Raw genomic sequence first — 18,439 nt, 5'->3', positions numbered from 1 at the left:
TGGTAATTGTTGATCGATTGTCCAAAATGGCACACTTTGCTGCTTGCAAAAGAAATGCACAGGCTCCGGACATCCGTCCGCATGTGCTCGTACTACGCAGGAAGGATGACCGTATATCCGTACAAAGTTGCGCAGGGCCACTCCGGTTCCAACTGCAGGCAGTTAGTCCATACATCCATACTGCGCTGCTGTCCGTACAACCACCAGCAGACACAAGGTGTAGGTACTTCTATTTTTGCAGCAAGTAATATTTAGCAGGCACATTGCAATCTTTGGGACAAAAATCTGGGGCTTCTGTACATTCTTGGACAAGTATTGCAGGCAGATTGCAGATTTGTCAAGAGTCTGAGGATTTTGGACTTGCATTGCAATTTTTGCAACAACTGGGACTTTTAGTCAATCTGCTCTCTTCTGGTTGCAATTTTTGGCAAGAAATTGGGGCTTTTGTAATTGGATTGCAATTTTGCAGAAGAAAAGCCATTTGGGAGCTTTGCAGGCTTTTTGGACTCAGTTTGAGTCACATTTGAGCACATTGGCAGTAGAATTTACTCCTTTTACAGATAGATTGCAAATTGGGGCTTTCAGTCAATTTGCCCCTTTTGAGTTGCAATTTCTTGCAAAAATTTGGGGCTTTTTGCTTTACACAGTAATTTCTTGCATTTGTGGGGCTTTCAGGCAATTTGCCCTCTTTTGGATGCAATTGGGGCTTTTGGCATTCGGATGCAATTTGGCAGTGTAAAAGCATTTTGGGACTGTTGCAAGCAATTTTGGACTCATTTTGAGTGACATTGCAGACATTGGCAAATTCTGCAGTGTTTTTTGGAAGTTTTTGAGAGCATTTGCAAGATAATTGAAGTGCATTCTGAGCCTTTGACAGGCTGTGACAGTATTTGTCACTGTGGTTTGATATTTTCTGGTATAAATGGCTCAAAACAACTCCAATGAGGTGTTCAGGGTTCTCACACAGGAGGATAAGTTGGATGGCACCAACAACTCCTTGTGGAGTTTCATAGTTCGCAACATCTTGGTTGGCAGACATCTTTGGGATTATGTCAATGGAGATGAAGCAAGACCAGATACAACGACTACACCTTTCACTCCTACAACTGGAGACAGGGATAGAGGTACAAATGCAGCACAGGTGGTTGAAGCAGCCGCTCCAGGAGCTCCCACAACAGAGCAGAAAAGATGGGACTCTAGAGATGCACAAGCTCTTTCAGTTCTGTCAAGAGGTTCATTATACCTCATATTCGGTCATGCAAGACATCTATGGCAGCTTGGGAGATACTAGAGAGTATGTTTGCAGCAAGAAATGAAGCCAAGGTTTCCTTTCTGAAGCGAGAACTTTCCCATACACATATGGAGGAGGGAGATTCCATGAATTCTCACCTTACAAAGCTTCAAGACCTCAGGGAACAATTGCTCAATATTGATGAAGTCATTCCGGATTCAGAGATGATCACCACCACTCTGAACTCTCTTCCCGAGTCCTATCTCGGTTTCCACACCTTGCTGAATTTGTCATTGAGGGGGGGCAGCAATCCTCTCTCCTTTCACGAGTTGGTAGGACTTCTAATGCAGGAGAAACAAACTCGCAGAAATATGGCAACCTGGGCTGGCAGGCATGCTATGCTCTCCAAGTTCAAGCCCAAGGGTAAAGGGCAGCAAAAGCCACATGCCAATCAGCCCACACATCAGCTGGACAGCCTTCTTATAAGGCAAAGGGTGATACAAATAAGCAGAAAAAGAAGGGCATCTGTCATTATTGCAAAAAGCCAGGTCATTATATTGGAGAGTGCAAGAAGCGCATAACCAAATAGAAGAAAAGGGATTCCGGTATGGCTGTGTCAGATGCATCAGTTCCACATTCTCACGATGGAGGAGATGTTGCAGCCAACTTGGTTGAAGAGAACTATGCCTTTCTGTCTTGCACTTCAGATTTTTCAATGGGTAGTTCTCATATTACAACCACTCATGATGATGACCCATATGCTTTCTTGACTTGCAGTTACGATCCTTCAAAGGATGAATGCTCCTTTAGTGTTGATGAGACACTTCATACTTGGTATTTTGACAGTGGTGCTTCAAAGCACATCATTCCAAGAAGAGTCTGTTTGTAACTCCGCATTCTTCACTCACCAAGAAGAAGGTAACTTGTGCGAATAATTCTTCTTATTCAGCGTGTGGAATGGGAGACATTATTCTCTATGTGCTCTATGTGCCAGGGATAAAGAAGAATTTGCTTTCAATGTCCTCACTCAATAGAGGAGGATTTCAGGTTGTTTTTTATGATGACAACTGTGCAGTCAGAGACAAAGAAAATGACTATGCTTTGATGTTGTCTGGCACTTTATATCGGGGTCTTTTTTAGCTTGATCTATATGAAAAAAGATCCTATCTATCTTGCATTATCAGTTAGCACTCCCACTGCTGCAATGCAGAATGCGGAGTTATGGCATGCCAGGTATGGGCACATAAACTATGGCAACTTAATGACACTTCAGAGGCATGATATGGTTGATGCATTGCCTCCCTTGGAGTCGCCTCCTCCTCATGCATGTGAAGGCTGCATTCTTGGCAAAATGCATAGACTTCCATTCAAAAAGGATGGTGCAGCGAAAGCTACACGGAAATTACAGCTTATTCAGAGTGATGTCTGCGGTCCCATGAGGACACCTACTTTTTAGGGTTATCTCTATTTTGTTACATTCATAGATGACTTTACCAACTACACTTGGGTCTATGGTCTCAAGGCAAAATCAGAAGTGTTTATGCATTTCAAACACTTTGTAACTGTCACCACAATGTAAATATCCTAAGTCAAAGTACAGTTGACCATTTATTTGATCATAATTAAAGTGTTTTATATGTGTTAATTATGGTCAAAGAGTTCTTTTAATGGTCAAGGGATTGACTATGGTCAAAGATACTTGACTCTAGTCAAGTTAACCTGACTTCGGTCAAGGAGACTTGGTTTATTACCAAGAGGGTTAACTGCGGTTAACCAGAGAACTACAGAGCTGACTACGGTTAGAGAGTGTTGACTTCGGTCAACAAGACTTGGCATGCGCCAAGAGGGTTAACCCCGGTTAACCAAGATGTGCCAACTTCGGTTGGAGAGACTTGGCTATAATTAAGGCGCCTCGACCCTTGGTCAAAGCTCCTTAATTATAATCAAGAGTGTTGACTCCGGTCAACCAAAGAATAAATATATATTTTTATATTTGTTAGGTGTGAACATGTGTTCAGTGGGGACGCCCACCGTGACTAGAATTAGTCCACAGTGTGTTATTAACATGCAAAGCGCTAACAATTAATGGGTGCCATGGTGGTGCGCTTTAATTAATTGTTGCAGGTACTAGGAATAGTTATTTTTCCTAAGCGCTACGGGAGCCTGACAAGCATCTAGGAGGCGGTTCGTGTGATCAAGTGCTTTGAAGACTCCAGAGTGGCCCTTAGTGGCATGTAATAGGACTTAGTCTAGATTTTAGACAAGTGGCATGTTGCCAATTTGAAATGAGCTTGAAGCTCTTGTAATAAAGGGGATTTTTCACGTTTTGAAAGAGGGTACCAGACAGCTCTACGCTGAACTTTTGTAACAGATTCTCTTCAAGTAATAAAATACCTTCGGGGGGGTCCAGCCCGACATGTTGTCCTGGGCCCTATTGTCTCTATTGAGAGAGAGAGAGAGGGAGAGCAAAAGGGGAAGTGTGCTTGCTGTCTTTTACGAAGGAGGTTCGTAGTGAATCAAAGAGAAATTGTTGTCTGTCAAAGAGCGTGTGGGATTTCATATGATTTCATTGGTACCAAAGCATGGCTTGACAGCTCTTTGTAGCTGTGACGATCAAGTTCGGGCTCCGTGCAAAAAGAAGCTTCACAGGAAATTGTGTAGCAAGCGTTTATTTTGGGGGCGCAATTTTGAAGTTTGTGAACGCACGATTGGTCGGGTGATAACCGAGGAACACTTATTCCAAAGGCAGGCTGGACAGTAGATTGGAGCCTAGTGTTTCTGTGTCATACGGCCTTTTCAGACAGTTGCAAATTGTGGCGTATATTTGAGATCTCACAAAGCACCAAGCAGAGGTCCCCTGATCGCACGTTACAAGAAGTGGCTTATGGCTATGCTTCTAAGTTCTCAGGTCTTGAAATAGAGGCGTGGGAGGTAGGAACCGCTGCGTGGGGGCTTAAGGAGTTTGAAGGACGGCTGAAGAAATACCTTCACGTGACTTGCAACGCCCACAGTGAATGGACGGAGATACTAACGGAGACGCTCAGCGGAAGATGACTCTTTGGTTAACGGAGCTAGCGATGTGGAGCGCTATCAGAAGGTTATGCGACGGATTCTCCAGAAGACGCGACGTGCGACGTCAGTGAGTCAGCCAAGGTTTGAACCTTAGGCTGACGTGGCAGCCAGTGTGGCGTGGCAAGCAAGGCACCAGCTGACGTGGCGCACACGTGGCAGAGGCAATCAACAGACACATGACACATAGGTGACGTGGCGTCCACACGTGCGAGCTGACGTGGCAGCCAGGTGGCATGCATGTGCATATGATAACGTGGCACTGACACGTGGCAGACAGCTCAGCAGATGACGTGGCAAGACACGCAGGCTGATGTGGCTAACCAGTGGTTAAGTTTAACTCTGGTTAGTTAACCCTGGTCATAGGTCTAGCTAACTTGACCCAACCAGACTAGTTTGGTCACTGTAACCAGACTGTGACTAGTCCAGTTAGTCTAGTTGAAGACTAACCAGACCAAAACTAGTCAGTCTGGTTAGAGTAACTAACCAGTTACTCCATCTGGTTACTGTTCTTTCAAAACAAAAAAGGACAGTTGCAGAGACTGTTTCTACTAGCAGATTTCACCTGCCTGTCAGACTTTTACTGTCAGAAAAGCAGCAGAAAAGCAGAGAAAACAGAGAAAACAGAGAAAAGCAGAGAAATCAGAGATTTGCAGAAAAAGAAAATGCATGCCTTTGTGCATTGGGAAGATGAATCAGATGCTTCTGAGTGCTTTTTGTAGTAGCCAGAAAAAGGGCAATACAATTGTTGATGCTTTAGCAATTTTGTGGGTTTATGCTTTGAACTGATAGCCCAATTACTGGCACAAGTTGTGAATGCAAGACACCTCTTGTTGAGGTATTTTTCTGTTCGAAAAGCAAAGGTAGTTGTGCATCAGTTACCTACACAGTGTGTGTGAAATTTGCAGATCTCAGAATATGGATCAACCAGTGGGATTCACAAGATAGGGATGTACATCCAAGACAGAAGTGTGCCGCAAACTCAACAAGAATTTGAACAGATGGTACGCACTCGTATACAAGAGATGGAAAATCTCAAAAAGGATCCAAGGGCTCAGCATTTGTTTCAAGCAGAAGCTATGCCTAATGCAGTATATGACGTGCCAATGCCAGAGGCACACTCCCGTGTACAGCCAGAGAAAGAGAGATCTCATAGGGGGCGGTCTCATAGCAGGAAGAGATCGAGGCATCATCACCGATCTCCTAGTCCATCACCGTCTACCTCAAGTTCGACTTCTGTATCTTCTTCTTCTTTATCAGATAAACCATCCAAAAAAAGAAGGAAACATAAGAAGTCTAGGAAGAGAAAGTCTTCCAGAGAGACCAAGGAATTTAAAGAGGGAGGTAAATCTGTCAAGTTTATGACCTACAATGGACAGTATGGTCATACAGACAAAGCATTGTAGTTCATCAGGCAGTTTGATGCTGCATTCGGCACAGAAAAGTTTTCAAAATCCTCCAAGTTAAGAATGGTCAGTTTGCACTTGACAGCGACAGCTAGTGCATGGTGGAGTGCACAGACCACAGATGGGTCAGCCCCAAGGAAGTGGAAGGACTTCAAGAAAGCCTTCTACCAGCAGTTTATGCCTAAACAGTTTAGAGACCATGTTCTTCAAGATTGGGACAGTTTGCATATGGATGCAGGAGATACAGTGGATGTGTACAACCAAAAGTTTTGGGATGCTTATTTGCAGGTTGCACGTTTCAAAAAGATCTCCAAAGGAACCCAAATGAGAAAATACAGAGCAGGTCTCACTCCAAGAATTCAGGCAGTAGTGAATGCTTTGGGGGCAAAGAACATTCAAGACCTTATGCATTCAGCTTCAGTAGCTAGTCTTGTACCGTTACAAGATCCATCTACAGTGCTATCCTTGCATGCAGGACGTACTGATAGAAAGAAAATTGATTTTTCAAAATCAGAAAAGAAAGAGTACCCCAAGGCTGAAAAGAAAGATTTCAACCTCAGAAGCCAAGGGGTACTCAGTTTTCAAAGGCTTATAAAGGCAAATCTCCATTCACCCCTGAACAGATAGCTGAATTCCGTAGAGATGGGAAATGCTTCAGGTGCGGCAAAGAGGGGCATGTGGCTGCCCAGTGCCCAGAAAAGCCTTCAACTTCGAAGGGAAAAGAGGCAGAGAAGCCACGAGGACCGCAAAAGCTAATGGCGGGGGGGATTCCTGACATATTGGGTCATGCTTCAAACCCAGAAGAACGAGAATTGCTGCTATCATGGGGCAAAGTCAGAGACCAGCAAGCGCTAATTTTATTTGATCCAGGGGCTACTGATAATTTCATATCAGAGGATCTAGCCCTGAGGCTGGGAATAAAGACGGAGGAGTTGGGCAGGGCTTTGGATGCCGATCAGATGTTCTGTGGGAATCCTGTGCCAGTCACTCCCTTGATAGGGAAGCTCCGTCTTCATGTTCAGAGTTATGTGGATCAGGAAGACTTCCTCATTTCTCCACTGAAACATCATGATGTAGTCTTGGGAATGCCTTGGTTTCATCGCAAGGCAGTGAAGTTGACTCTTCCTGAAAGAGTGCTGGAGTTTGTGCATAGGGGGAAAAATCAGCGTTTAATTGCCAGAAATAAAGGGGAGACTATCCCATTGTATCTGATGTTACATGTGGTAAAGCAATAAAGTCTGCAATTTCTGCGTACATGGTTTTTGTAAAAGAAAAAGAGAATGATATGCATGCTGAAATGAATGATGCAGACAAAGATAAGTTTCAGTTTCTTGTAAACTTTAAAAATTGCTTTTCCGATGCTTTGCCAGGGGAGTTACCCCCAGAGAGACCAGAAGATCATCAGATAGAGTTAATGCCTGGTAGTGAGCCACCAAACAGACCACCTTACAGAGTCAGTGCGACTCAGAGAGAGGAGATTATGGCTCAGGTACAGGACTTGCTGTCCAAAGGGTTGATTCAGCCCAGCTCGTCTCCTTTTTGCTCCCCTGTACTGCTAGTACAAAAGAAAGATGGTTCATTCCGTATGTGCGTCGATTATCGCGCACTGAACAAAATGACCATCAAGAACAGATTCCCTATTCCGCGCATTGATGATGTGCTGGATCAGTTAAATGGAGCTTCAGCTTTCAGCAGGATATACTTAAAGAGTGGCTATCACCAAGTGAGGATACAGCCTCAGGATGTGCACAAGACAGCATTCCGCACTACATTCGGGTTGTATGAATACTTAGTGATGCCTTTTGGGTTGACAAATGCTCCAGCCACATTCAATAGAATGATGGATCGCATCTTCCGAAAGTACAGGCACATTTCACGGGTACTTTCTTTGATGATATCTTAGTCTTTTCTAAGACAGAAGAAGAGCATAGGGAACATCTTGCTATAGTGTTTCAAGAGCTGAGAAATCATCAGCTCTACGCAAACAGCAAGAAAAGTGAATTCTTCTTGGAAGAAATCCACTATCTGGGGCATATAATATCCAAGAATGGGATACAAATGGATCCAGCGAAGATCCGTGCCATTCAGGAATGGCCAGAGCTGAAAACTATGCATGAAGTTCGAAGTTTCCTAGGCTTGTGTTCTTACTACAGAAGGTTTATCAGACATTTTGCTGATATCGCAGCTCCATTACATGACCTTACTAAGAAAAATGCAGCCTTCACATGGGGAATATCACAGAAGAAAGCATTCAATACACTCAAGGAGAAGTTGACTACAGAGCCTATTCTTGTAGTCCCGGATCTTTGTCAATCTTTTGATGTTGATTGCGATGCTTGTGGAGAATGTGTTGGGGCTGCATTGCATCAGAATGGTCATGTAGTAGCCTATGAAAGCAGGAGACTTCGGGATGCAGAGAGATATCTAGGAATCTATGAGAAAGAGTTATTGGCTGTAATTCATGCCATCCATACATGGAAGCACTATCTTTTGGGTGCAGATTTTACTGTTAAGACAGATCACCAAAGTCTGAGGTACTTTTTGACTCAGACCAAGCTTTCCGAGAAGCATATGAAATGGGCAAACATGCTATCAATGTATCATTTTCAGAGTGGCAGATGCCTTGTCCCGAAGACCCCAAGTCAATAATGTGACTATTGCTTATCATCACGACCTGGAAGACATGAGGGGGCAATATGCTCGTGATGCAGATTTTGGTGAAATTTTACAGCAAATGCAAGAGGGGCAATCCACCGGTCACTATTCCCTCAAAGATGGGTATCTAATGAAAGATGATTGCCTATGCATCACCCAGGAGATGAGGAAAAAGATTTTGAAGGAATGCCATGCACCTCCCTATGCTGGACATAGAGGAATTACAGCAACAACTCTAGCACTAGAGAGGTATTTCTTTTGGCCAGGGATGCGGAAAGATATACATCAGTTTGTTACTGAATGCCTTACGTGTCAGAAAGTGAAGTATGATAGACGGAAGGCACCTGGCCTACTTATGCCTCTTCCCGTGCCTCAGGCACCATGGGAAAGTATTACAATGGACTTTATTTTTGATTTGCCAAGATCAAAGTCAAGAAATGATGGGATTTGGACTATCATTGATAGATTCAGCAAGCAAGCTCATTTCATTCCGGTTCGCAAAACCATAAAGGCAGATCATATGGCTAAGCTTTTCATGGTACAGATTTTTAAACATCATGGTATGCCTAAGTCCATTGTTAGTGATTGAGATCCCAGAATAAGTCCATTGTTAGTGATTGAGATCCCAGAATGACCTATTCTGGAGAACTTTATTTGATAACATGGGGACGAATTTGAATTTTTCTTCTTCTTTCCAACCATCCCCAGACAGATGGTCAAAGTGAAGTAGCAAATTCTACAGTTTTGGATATGCTGAAATGCTACGTGGGTGACCAAAGTTCAGACTGGGAAAAGTACCTACCATTGGTAGAGTTTGCTTACAATAATACAGTACATAACTCTACAGGGAAAGCCCCTTTTGAGGTCATATATGGGAAAGTGATTTTGCCACCTATATTGAGTGAGAGATCTCCAGACAGCTTACAGCCAAGTTCACACAGCAATTGAAAGGTCTCGAGAGAAACATAAAAGAGCTGCAGATAAGCATAGAAGACAGTTAGATCTCAAGGAAGGGGATTGGGTACTTTTTAAGTTTGAAAAAGCTAGGCTCCGCAAGTTTAAAGGCAAACAGAAAGTGTATGCAAAGTTATCTCCCAGATACTATGGCCCTTTCAGGGTTACAGAAAGAATAAATGAGGTTGCATACAGATTAGCATTGCCAGAGCATTGGAGGATTCACAATGCATTCCATGTGAGTCTTCTAAATCCAGGGACCAGAGCCTACAGAACCAGTATCAGAGGATCCACCAAAAGTGGATGAGTTGGAGGAGGTCCTTCAACCAGAGCAGATTGTGTACCATACTGTGCGCAAAGGCCCTCAGGGTAAGGAGTTTTACAAGTATCTTGTAAAATTCAAAAATTATACGGCATTAGATGGACGAAGACATGTTATCCGACCATCCACAGCTTTTGGATGTTTATAAGGAAGCTTTTCAGTTGAGGTCAACTGAATAGAAGCCGAGGGGATGTCACCACAATGTAAATATCCTAAGTCAAAGTACAGTTGACCATTTATTTGATCATAATTAAAGTGTTTTATATGTGTTAATTATGGTCAAAGAGTTCTTTTAATGGTCAAGGGATTGACTATGGTCAAAGATACTTGACTCTAGTCAAGTAAACCTGACTTCAGTCAAGGAGACTTGGTTTATTACCAAGAGGGTTAACTGCGGTTAACCAGAGAACTACAGAGCTGTGACTACGGTCAGAGAGTGTTGACTTCGGTCAACAAGACTTGGCATGCGCCAAGAGGGTTAACCCCGGTTAACCAAGATAAGATGTGCCAACTTCGGTTGGAGAGACTTGGCTATAATTAAGGCGCCTCGACCCTTGGTCAAAGCTCCTTAATTATAATCAAGAGTGTTGACTCCGGTCAACCAGAGAATAAATATATATTTTTATATTTGTTAGGTGTGCACATGTGTTCAGTGGGGACGCCCACCGTGACTAGAATTAGTCCACAGTGTTATTTGCATGCAAAGCGCTAACAATTAATGGGTGCCATGGTGGTGTGCTTTAATTAATTGTTGCAGGTACTAGGAAGAGTTATTGAAAGAATGTGTGTTCTAGGTGGTCTAGGTGGTGTTTTATAGTCTAGTGAGTCCTAGACGTGCCACGTGTCATATTGGGAGATATCCCATAGACATTGTGACTTTCTAGAGTCTAGTGTCACACTATATAGTGTTATACTTGTCTATTGTCTATTACAACAGTCAACATCAAGCTATCAATACATTGTGAGTATTTTGGTTATTGCCTTGCACTTATACTTTCTTTCCTTTCAATTTTGCCTTTCATTATGCTTTCCATATTTCCATTCCATTCCTAGCTAGATTCCATGTCTCTTCAGATATTACCCTCACCCAACAGTTGGCTCTAGCCCCCTGGGACCTAGCTTCCACAGCCCTTGTGGTGGATCGAGTATTCTTAGTCTCTACTTGGTACATCAATTCCTACTCGTGTTTTTCACTTTCTATTGACCAGCTTAGAAGATTGGTGCAGAACTGGCACAAACAACACAAGAGCTAGAGTGGACTACAGAAATATCATCTTGCCCTTGCATGAGGGTGGCCTCAATAATATTGGTCCTGACATCCAACGCAAACCCTTGTCACGAAAGCTCGTCGTTTAGCGGGCTCCTCACCAAGGAAGGATTTGTTCACAACAGATTCAAAGGTGCACTCCCTACAAGGCATCCCTACAAAGGCAACGATTGGATGCTAATCACGATTTGATATTCGAAGATTCCGACATTAGATTGCCACCATCCCCCCTCTTGGCAACAAATATCAAAGCCTAGCGGTAGATCAGAGCAGCCCTCATACAAGTTCCTCCTTGCACTCAACGTGAAAGGGACGCACATTTTGTCATGTGGAAGAAGATTTTCCTTGATGAGTAAAGACATTCACTAGGCTAGTCAAGATACATGCATTGGTCCATTCCAATCTCAATGTTCGTAACTACAACAGCCTCACTTTTGTCTACTTGATTTATATGAGGTCTTCACACGATTCTTCCTTGTTTTCTTCCCTGTTTCCATGCATTTTAGTCATACTTAAAAGAAGTTCACTTTTGCCTCCAAAATGAAAAAAGAAATCGTATAACTTGACATGTGGTAATGACCTACTTGGGTTAGGTTAGGCCGGTCAAAGCTTCAAATTGATAAATTAGCTTAAGTTGATCTAGCCTGGGCTGACTTAACTATGGTAGGCGGATTTGGTTTAGTTTTGTTGGGTTAACTTGACCTCAACTTATTTGGATCCTTGGCTGCAAGTAACCTGACTGATTGATTGAAGTTTTGATATGATCTTGGGTTTGGCATTTATCAACTCAATGGTTGACCAACCTTGCAAGAGTATTTGAGATTGACAAAACACCAATTCAAAATAGTATATTTTTCAGTGTGTGCGTAGAGTAGTATATGGGGGATGAGGGACCAACCCTAATCCATGTAATATACTACAATAGTCAGTGTGTGGGTACAGTAGTATATGTGGGATAAGGGACCAACATTAATCCACATTGTATATAGGGTTTTGAGATAAAGTTAGATGTGCATTTGTAGGTCTTTGTGCGTGGAGTCTAATGTGGACTCCTATAGTGTTACCTTATCCTTCTTCTCTACTTTTTTACTTGATATCAGAATTTTGGGTGAGGGCCCATGATATTCATTTCTGTGAAGCCTTTGTTCTCCCGACACATCTTGTATGTATTTTCCTTTGTTTTTCAGTGTAGCTTTCAGCAATGCTCATTTTAGTGTGCTGCCGCCTCTATTGTTCAAGGCTTTTTCTATATAAAAAGATATGCTTGGGAACACAGAATACTGTTTCTGACAGCTGCAACTTATTTCAGAAATTTGTTGTTTTACATTGGCAAGTCATTTGGGCTTTCTGCCTCCTTGACTTTAACAAATGTCCACTACAATATTGCAAGAAAATAAGATGATTATACTTACATATCCATGTTAGTCAGTTTGACCTGCACATCTTGGCCCTCCTGAACAACATCTCGTGGGTCAGAGACAGGATCCCATGAAAGTTCTGAGACATGAACGAGACCTGTCACAGGATATGTACCTGGAAAAAGCATTCAGGAAGCGTATTGGAAACCCAATCAAAATCCAAAATTTTCTGCTATATACATGTCTATATGCTGCTGGAATGTTGGACCTGAATTAAGACTAGCAAATATCAGATATCCTTAGATCTTCTTAAGTGTTAAGAGAAATCCATCAAGAGTCATGAGTTCAACAGAAAAAGAAGTTAAATTTCTACGACATTTTGGATTTCTTTTGAGAACAAAGGACAAAGACGGGTCAGGGGTTTCGGCATGGTGGCACATGGGGCTTGACAGATCCCAATCTGAGATAATTAATGTGTGAAGGGTATTAAGTGTGCATGATGTAGAGTTTTATAAGAAAGAGAAAAACAAACAAGGAAATAAGGAGAGCGTATAACTTTCCTCCTTGAAAATCAGCTTGCTTTCAAAAGTTCTATTTCTGTTTCACATCTCTGGAAGTATAACCCGAGTTCACTATTTGACCAGGGTTTATAGAAACTCTGATCCTTTGGTATTAAGAAATATAGCCACAAGCAAGCACTGCATGGAGAATCAAGATTTTTAATGCAAGGAAGTGTTGTATACCAGTCATTACAAAAGCCAAACCTTTCCTAATTAGTGGTATTCTCAAAAAGTATAGCTTTCTCTTTGAAAATCAACCTCCTTAAAGCACTATTTCTCTTTCCACAATTCTGACAATTGAAGTCAAGTTCATTGTTTGACCAAGGTTTATGGTGAGGTAAAAGAGGAACAAGACTAGAGGACCGTAGAAGCATTGAGAGTGAGAGATGGCGTGCACCAACCATCTGGGAAGCGAAGGTCTATAAAGGCACCAAAGTCTGTAATGTAGTTGACTCTCCCTTCAAAAACGTCTCCTTCTTTTATCTGTTGAACACTTTGTAACCACACTGCCTGCTTTTCTGAAAAAACTAGCCTTTTCTCATCTTTGTTGACATCAATAACCTGCACAATCCATTGATGTTAAAGCAGCCAATTCACATACATTAAAAAAGGGACGCTCCTTAATTAGTTCTTTTACCTGAGGCATGTGACAGCTGCTCCCATTAGTTCTTTGCACAATTTCCGAATACTCACTCACTATGAAGCACACTATCTTTAATCACAGAAGTCAAATATCCAAAACAGAAGCAGTATCAACCATGAACACAAGTACCCATTTGAAGACTGAAAGTCTCACGTAGCAACAAAGTTTCAGCAACTCAAAGCATAAGATCCAAACATTCATCGATGAATCAAATCAGCTGAATAAATGCCGTTAGAATCACAATTCCAGATGTTTACAAACAGATGCACAAGCTTGTCTTGCTAATCATAAATGCATGCTTCAGTCTTTGAATAAGATCATTCAAACTTTGTACAAGTCCTATGCGGTGGAAAAAATAGTACAAAATAATAATAAGATTCGAAGTATTACCTTGACTGATAAGTTTTTCCCGATTAAGTCCTTCCCTACATCTACCATTGTTTTGCCATCTGCAAACCACACACACGTTTAGCTAATTATCACTTGCAGAAATCTCATTAGCATATGAAAATCTTTTCAATGAGCTAGTTTGAATACCACAAAAGGTTAGAGGTAGCAATCTTTTAACATTGTCAAAGCAAGTTTCAGTGCTCCATTGTTGGAACAAAAGGCCAGCATTAAATCATACAAGTAACCTCATAAAGCTTTCAAAATGCCAAAAAGAGAAGGATAATGGATGGAATACTTTTAAGCAGGCAAATCACGGTAGGTGGATGTCAATACTCACGAGCACCAAATCATAACCTAAATGTTCGTTAACATCTCATGTGAATCACGGAAGGAGAACACCATATGAACACGCATCAGAAACTTAGTCCCATCCCAGCAGGGACATCTCACAAAAGCCCAAGGGCCAAAGCCACAGCAAGTAAAGTAAAAGAGCTCTCTTGAGCAGCCAGTCAGTAGAGCAGAATCCTTCTAATAACGAGTTGGCTGGCAGATAGAAGGTCATATCACCTTGCCTATAACTTACCAAGGTACTCATAATGTAACTCTTTCCCTAGTTAGACTCAAAAGACTAGGAATTCAAAAGCAAGGAATGGTTTCCTAACAGACAAGCAAGTTTTACACAATCAAATCGCCCCCACCGCAAAGAAGATAAGGAAACTAAAATCCGCTTCAAGAAAAACCCATGCAAAATAATCTTGAGCTTTGCACACTAGATCAAAAATTGTTCCTCAAAGAATTCGTCAAGCTTTTTTTAACCAGACATATTTGGGTCCCTAATTCAAAGGTTTGACAACATTGGATCCAATCATGTTTGATAAGCCCATCTTCCTCTAATCCAAGGGGTTTGGTGGGTATAGGTGGGATTTTTGTGGTAGTGGCTACAATCGGCTGACATAACATTTCCTTCAGAATGGTTTATGTCCTCGCAACAAAATTGGGAACCTCCTTTAGATTTTTGCTTACCTTTTTCAATGTTGAGCTCTCTTCTGGTCTATCTTTCCACTTAACCAGACATTCTTGATATATTGTTTGTCTTGTTCTTTTTTTCTTATCTATCTAAAACCCTTTTTGGTTCATATGGTAAAGTAGCAGACTCAATGAGTTCAACTAGAACTTCATTTCCAATGACATTGTCATCATCTCCTAACTTCTTTTTTAGCCTACTTACATGAAAAACTGGATGTACTCTACATCCCTCTGGTAAGGCTAATTTGTAAGTATTCTCATAAGTATTATGAATGGTCCACAATACCTAGGAGACAACTTTAGATATTCACATGTCTTCAGGGATTCTGAAGATTTGGGCACCCTACAACGGATTTTATCATTTACTTCAAACTCCAACCTTCTACAGTGTGGGTTTGCATAGCTTCTTGCTCTATCTTAAGCCTTTCTAATGCTATCTTTAGCGCATCTGATTCATATCCTCAAGAAAGTCTTTAGTTGCTTGAATCTTCTCTTCCCATTGCAATTGGGACTCTAGGTTGAAACCCATACATCATCATGAATAGACTAAAACTTGTAGCTAAATGCTTGGCACTATTATATGCAAATTCTAATATGGGCAATTACTGTTCCCAATTAGTTTGCCTTTTACTTACCACCCTTTCAATTTGACCACCACTCTATGGATGATCCATGGTGCTCATATTCAATGTAGTTTCTAGCCTCATAAACACATCCAAACATGGCTGCTAAATTTGCTATCTCGGTCACTATCAATACCGGCGGCTAGTAGCCCATACAATCTGTAAATATGCTCCACAAATAGCCTTGCTAATTCTGGAGTTTTAACCTCTTCATCGGTTGGAATAAAGTGAGCCATCTTTAACACTGATCCACATTTACCCACACAAAGTCATATCTCCTCTGACCTCCTACCTTAAGGCGTTCAACCTTATTGACCTGGCATTTTTGGCACTTCAATACATAATCTTGAACATTCTTATCTATTCCAAGCCAAAAGAATTGTTTTTCAAAAGCACATACGTCTTCCGAATTCCCTGATAGAGGAAAATTGCTGCATTGTATTCAAGAATTGCACCCTCATTCTACATACAATGTGAGAGCTCACAAGACCAAACCATTGAGAGGGCTGCAAATCTTGTTGAGGTAGATGAACCAAAGTACAATAGCAATTTCAAATCAAACTTGGCGGGATTCCAGCCCCTCTGCTGAGCCTTAACGGGGCCTGTGTGGCCACCCCTTGGCTGGACCCGACCTGTTTGGTCGTGTTCCTAGGACAGCACACCAGGGCCAGATGCAGGGAGGACCGACCTGCTGGTCGGCCCCCTACTGGCTGTTCAGTCGGCCCTATAGGAAGGGGGGGGTCAGTCCCTTATATGGCTGTGTATCTAGCCCTTCATATGGCAGACCTGGGTGGCCCATCTAGGGCAGGAGTCCGCCTACCTAGAGCATGCCAGTTGGCCCATATAGGGCAGCTGGTTGGCCTGTATAGCCAGCCGACTGGGGGGAGTGGAGTGCCTATATATAGCCCCACCACACCCCCCCTCCGCTTCCTGCCCCTCACTTGTTGCATCATCTCTTGTACCACATTTGTTGGAGGTTTTGCCCAGCATTGCAGAGGGCTTTTCCCTGTCTCTCAGTTCAGTTTGTGTGTTGTAGTTTGCTCTCTCTTTTCTATTCAGTTTCTGTCATGACATCCTGGGAGGAGGCTGGGAGGAGGCCAAAAGTAGATGCATATGACAGCAAAGGCCCACAATCCATTGATATGGTGAAGGAAGTTACAGCATTATGCCCATCATACACTCCTCCCTCGTGTGAGCCCCTGTTCACAACAACTTTGTAGACAGGGAGATTGAACACGGAGCAGAATTGAATCCCATCAAGTACATATGGCTAAGATGCAGACCGTGTATTACATGGGCTGTTACTTCTGGGACATGGCCTCCTTTCTTCTTATCTTGCAGATTTAGATGCTCTATGAGCTATAGAATCTCATCCATCATCTATGGCATGACGCAATTCAATTTTCTATGGGGCATTTTTCAAAGTTTAAAGCTGAAATGGAAAGTTCAGTGCTGGAAAAAGTCATATTCTGGTACATTTTCTATTGTATGATTGTCATATGACATGGCATTCTTGTTCTGCGTCCACATTCCACCTTCCCAAAACATAGCATCCAACATTCCCGTTCTCTGATAACTATGGCTATATGACGACTTAGCTATATGGCAAAGATTGCACTTTTCTCCTTTCGTAGGAAATGTCTAGTCATCTTCTTCTAAGCAACTTCAACGGCCTGGAGTGGAAAGACCATATGAGTGGGTAGACGATGCCTTCAGTTCAAGTCCCCCCTTTGTATGAAATTTTGAAGCTCTCTCTTTGACCTTAGCGTAATTAGGCTATCGCCACCTTTTCACCTAAGAAATCAATTGCGTTTCTCCATTGAAAAATGAAGGCATTTTCAATTACGTTCTAGTTACATGGAATAATTGGTTGGGATTGAGGTCCTCAGAATAGGTAGATGGGAAGGAAACATTAGGTGGGACCTTGAAACAACGAATCACACCCACGCAGTTTGATTGAATGGAGATTATTTGAATTAATTTGATTCAACATTTCTCCTTAGGTCAAGTTATATATATATGGAATAATTTGTTGAGGTTAAGAATAGGTAGATGGGAAGTGTAGATGAGCAAACTACTTGAGGATTATGTGAGAGCCAATATGGGCATGACACAAGCACGACACGCAGACGTCCTTTGATCGAATGGACCTTTGGTGCAGACGTCCTTTGATCGAATGGACCTTACCAAAGAGACTCGATTTAGCAATTTTACTATTTGCAAATTCCACGTCGTTCGATTGAATGGAGTTTATCAAAGATACTAGATTTTAGTAATATTTTCCCAGTATGATTTCGAAAAGCCAATAACCTTCAGAGTAACGTCTAATCTCATTTGCGGCCCCGCATTCATGAACGAGGATACTGGAGCATAGAGCTAGGAAACTTTTTTCTAGCGGGCTTCTAGTAATTAGCACAGTAGAGTTTCAAGTGTAAGGCGATTGGCTATCGCTTTCTTTTATTCCCTTGTTATCAGTGCAGTTATTAGAGGGATTGTAAAAAACAAATTGTTCTTTTAACGAGTGCGTCTCTTTTATACCAAACATAAACATAATGAAACACACAAAAACCATTCATACGAGAGACGCATGAAATTAAACACCAGGGCTGGATCACCTTTTGGGGTATGAGAAGCACTCATTTGCGAGAAAGGCAAAAAACCCGCAAGTGAACCGAGGCGCACCACTAAACCTCCGCTGTTGCAAGCTTCCACTTTCACTGCTTGCAAGGAACCAGTTTCTTTAAATTGTAACGCTCTTTCCCAGTCCTGGGCTCTCTAATCCTTCACAAGACATACATATGGATCAAGAACTGCCTCCAGTGAATGACATTCGCCCAACCCATGCGTAGAAAGGTGTGTCTCTCTAGTCCTTGCACTCACAAGCAAAGGGAAAAGGGGAAGAGGGCTCGCAGGAACTTCAAAGAAACAGACTGCT

General features: G+C 42.1%; 1 protein-coding gene across 1 annotated transcript in view; it reads right to left on the bottom strand.

Annotated features, from left to right (window-relative positions):
• The window catches only part of LOC147902098 (Nucleic acid-binding proteins superfamily), a 51,952-nt gene that overhangs the window by 32,695 nt on the left and 818 nt on the right, over positions 1–18,439 (bottom strand). The window contains exons 2-5 of the mRNA XM_087375273.1: positions 18,120–18,279; positions 13,856–13,914; positions 13,224–13,383; positions 12,317–12,437 (exon numbers count right to left, since the gene is read on the bottom strand). Coding sequence (XP_087231399.1) covers positions 12,317–12,437; positions 13,224–13,383; positions 13,856–13,914; positions 18,120–18,279 — 500 coding nt within the window. The remainder of the gene's footprint in view (positions 1–12,316; positions 12,438–13,223; positions 13,384–13,855; positions 13,915–18,119; positions 18,280–18,439) is intronic.

Source organism: Dipteris shenzhenensis, chromosome 5, assembly GCF_047967505.1.
Source record: "Dipteris shenzhenensis isolate YYH24624 ecotype China chromosome 5, Dip_SZ_1.0, whole genome shotgun sequence".
Lineage (NCBI taxonomy): Eukaryota > Viridiplantae > Streptophyta > Polypodiopsida > Gleicheniales > Dipteridaceae > Dipteris > Dipteris shenzhenensis.
This window is presented reverse-complemented; position numbering and strand designations above follow the sequence as displayed.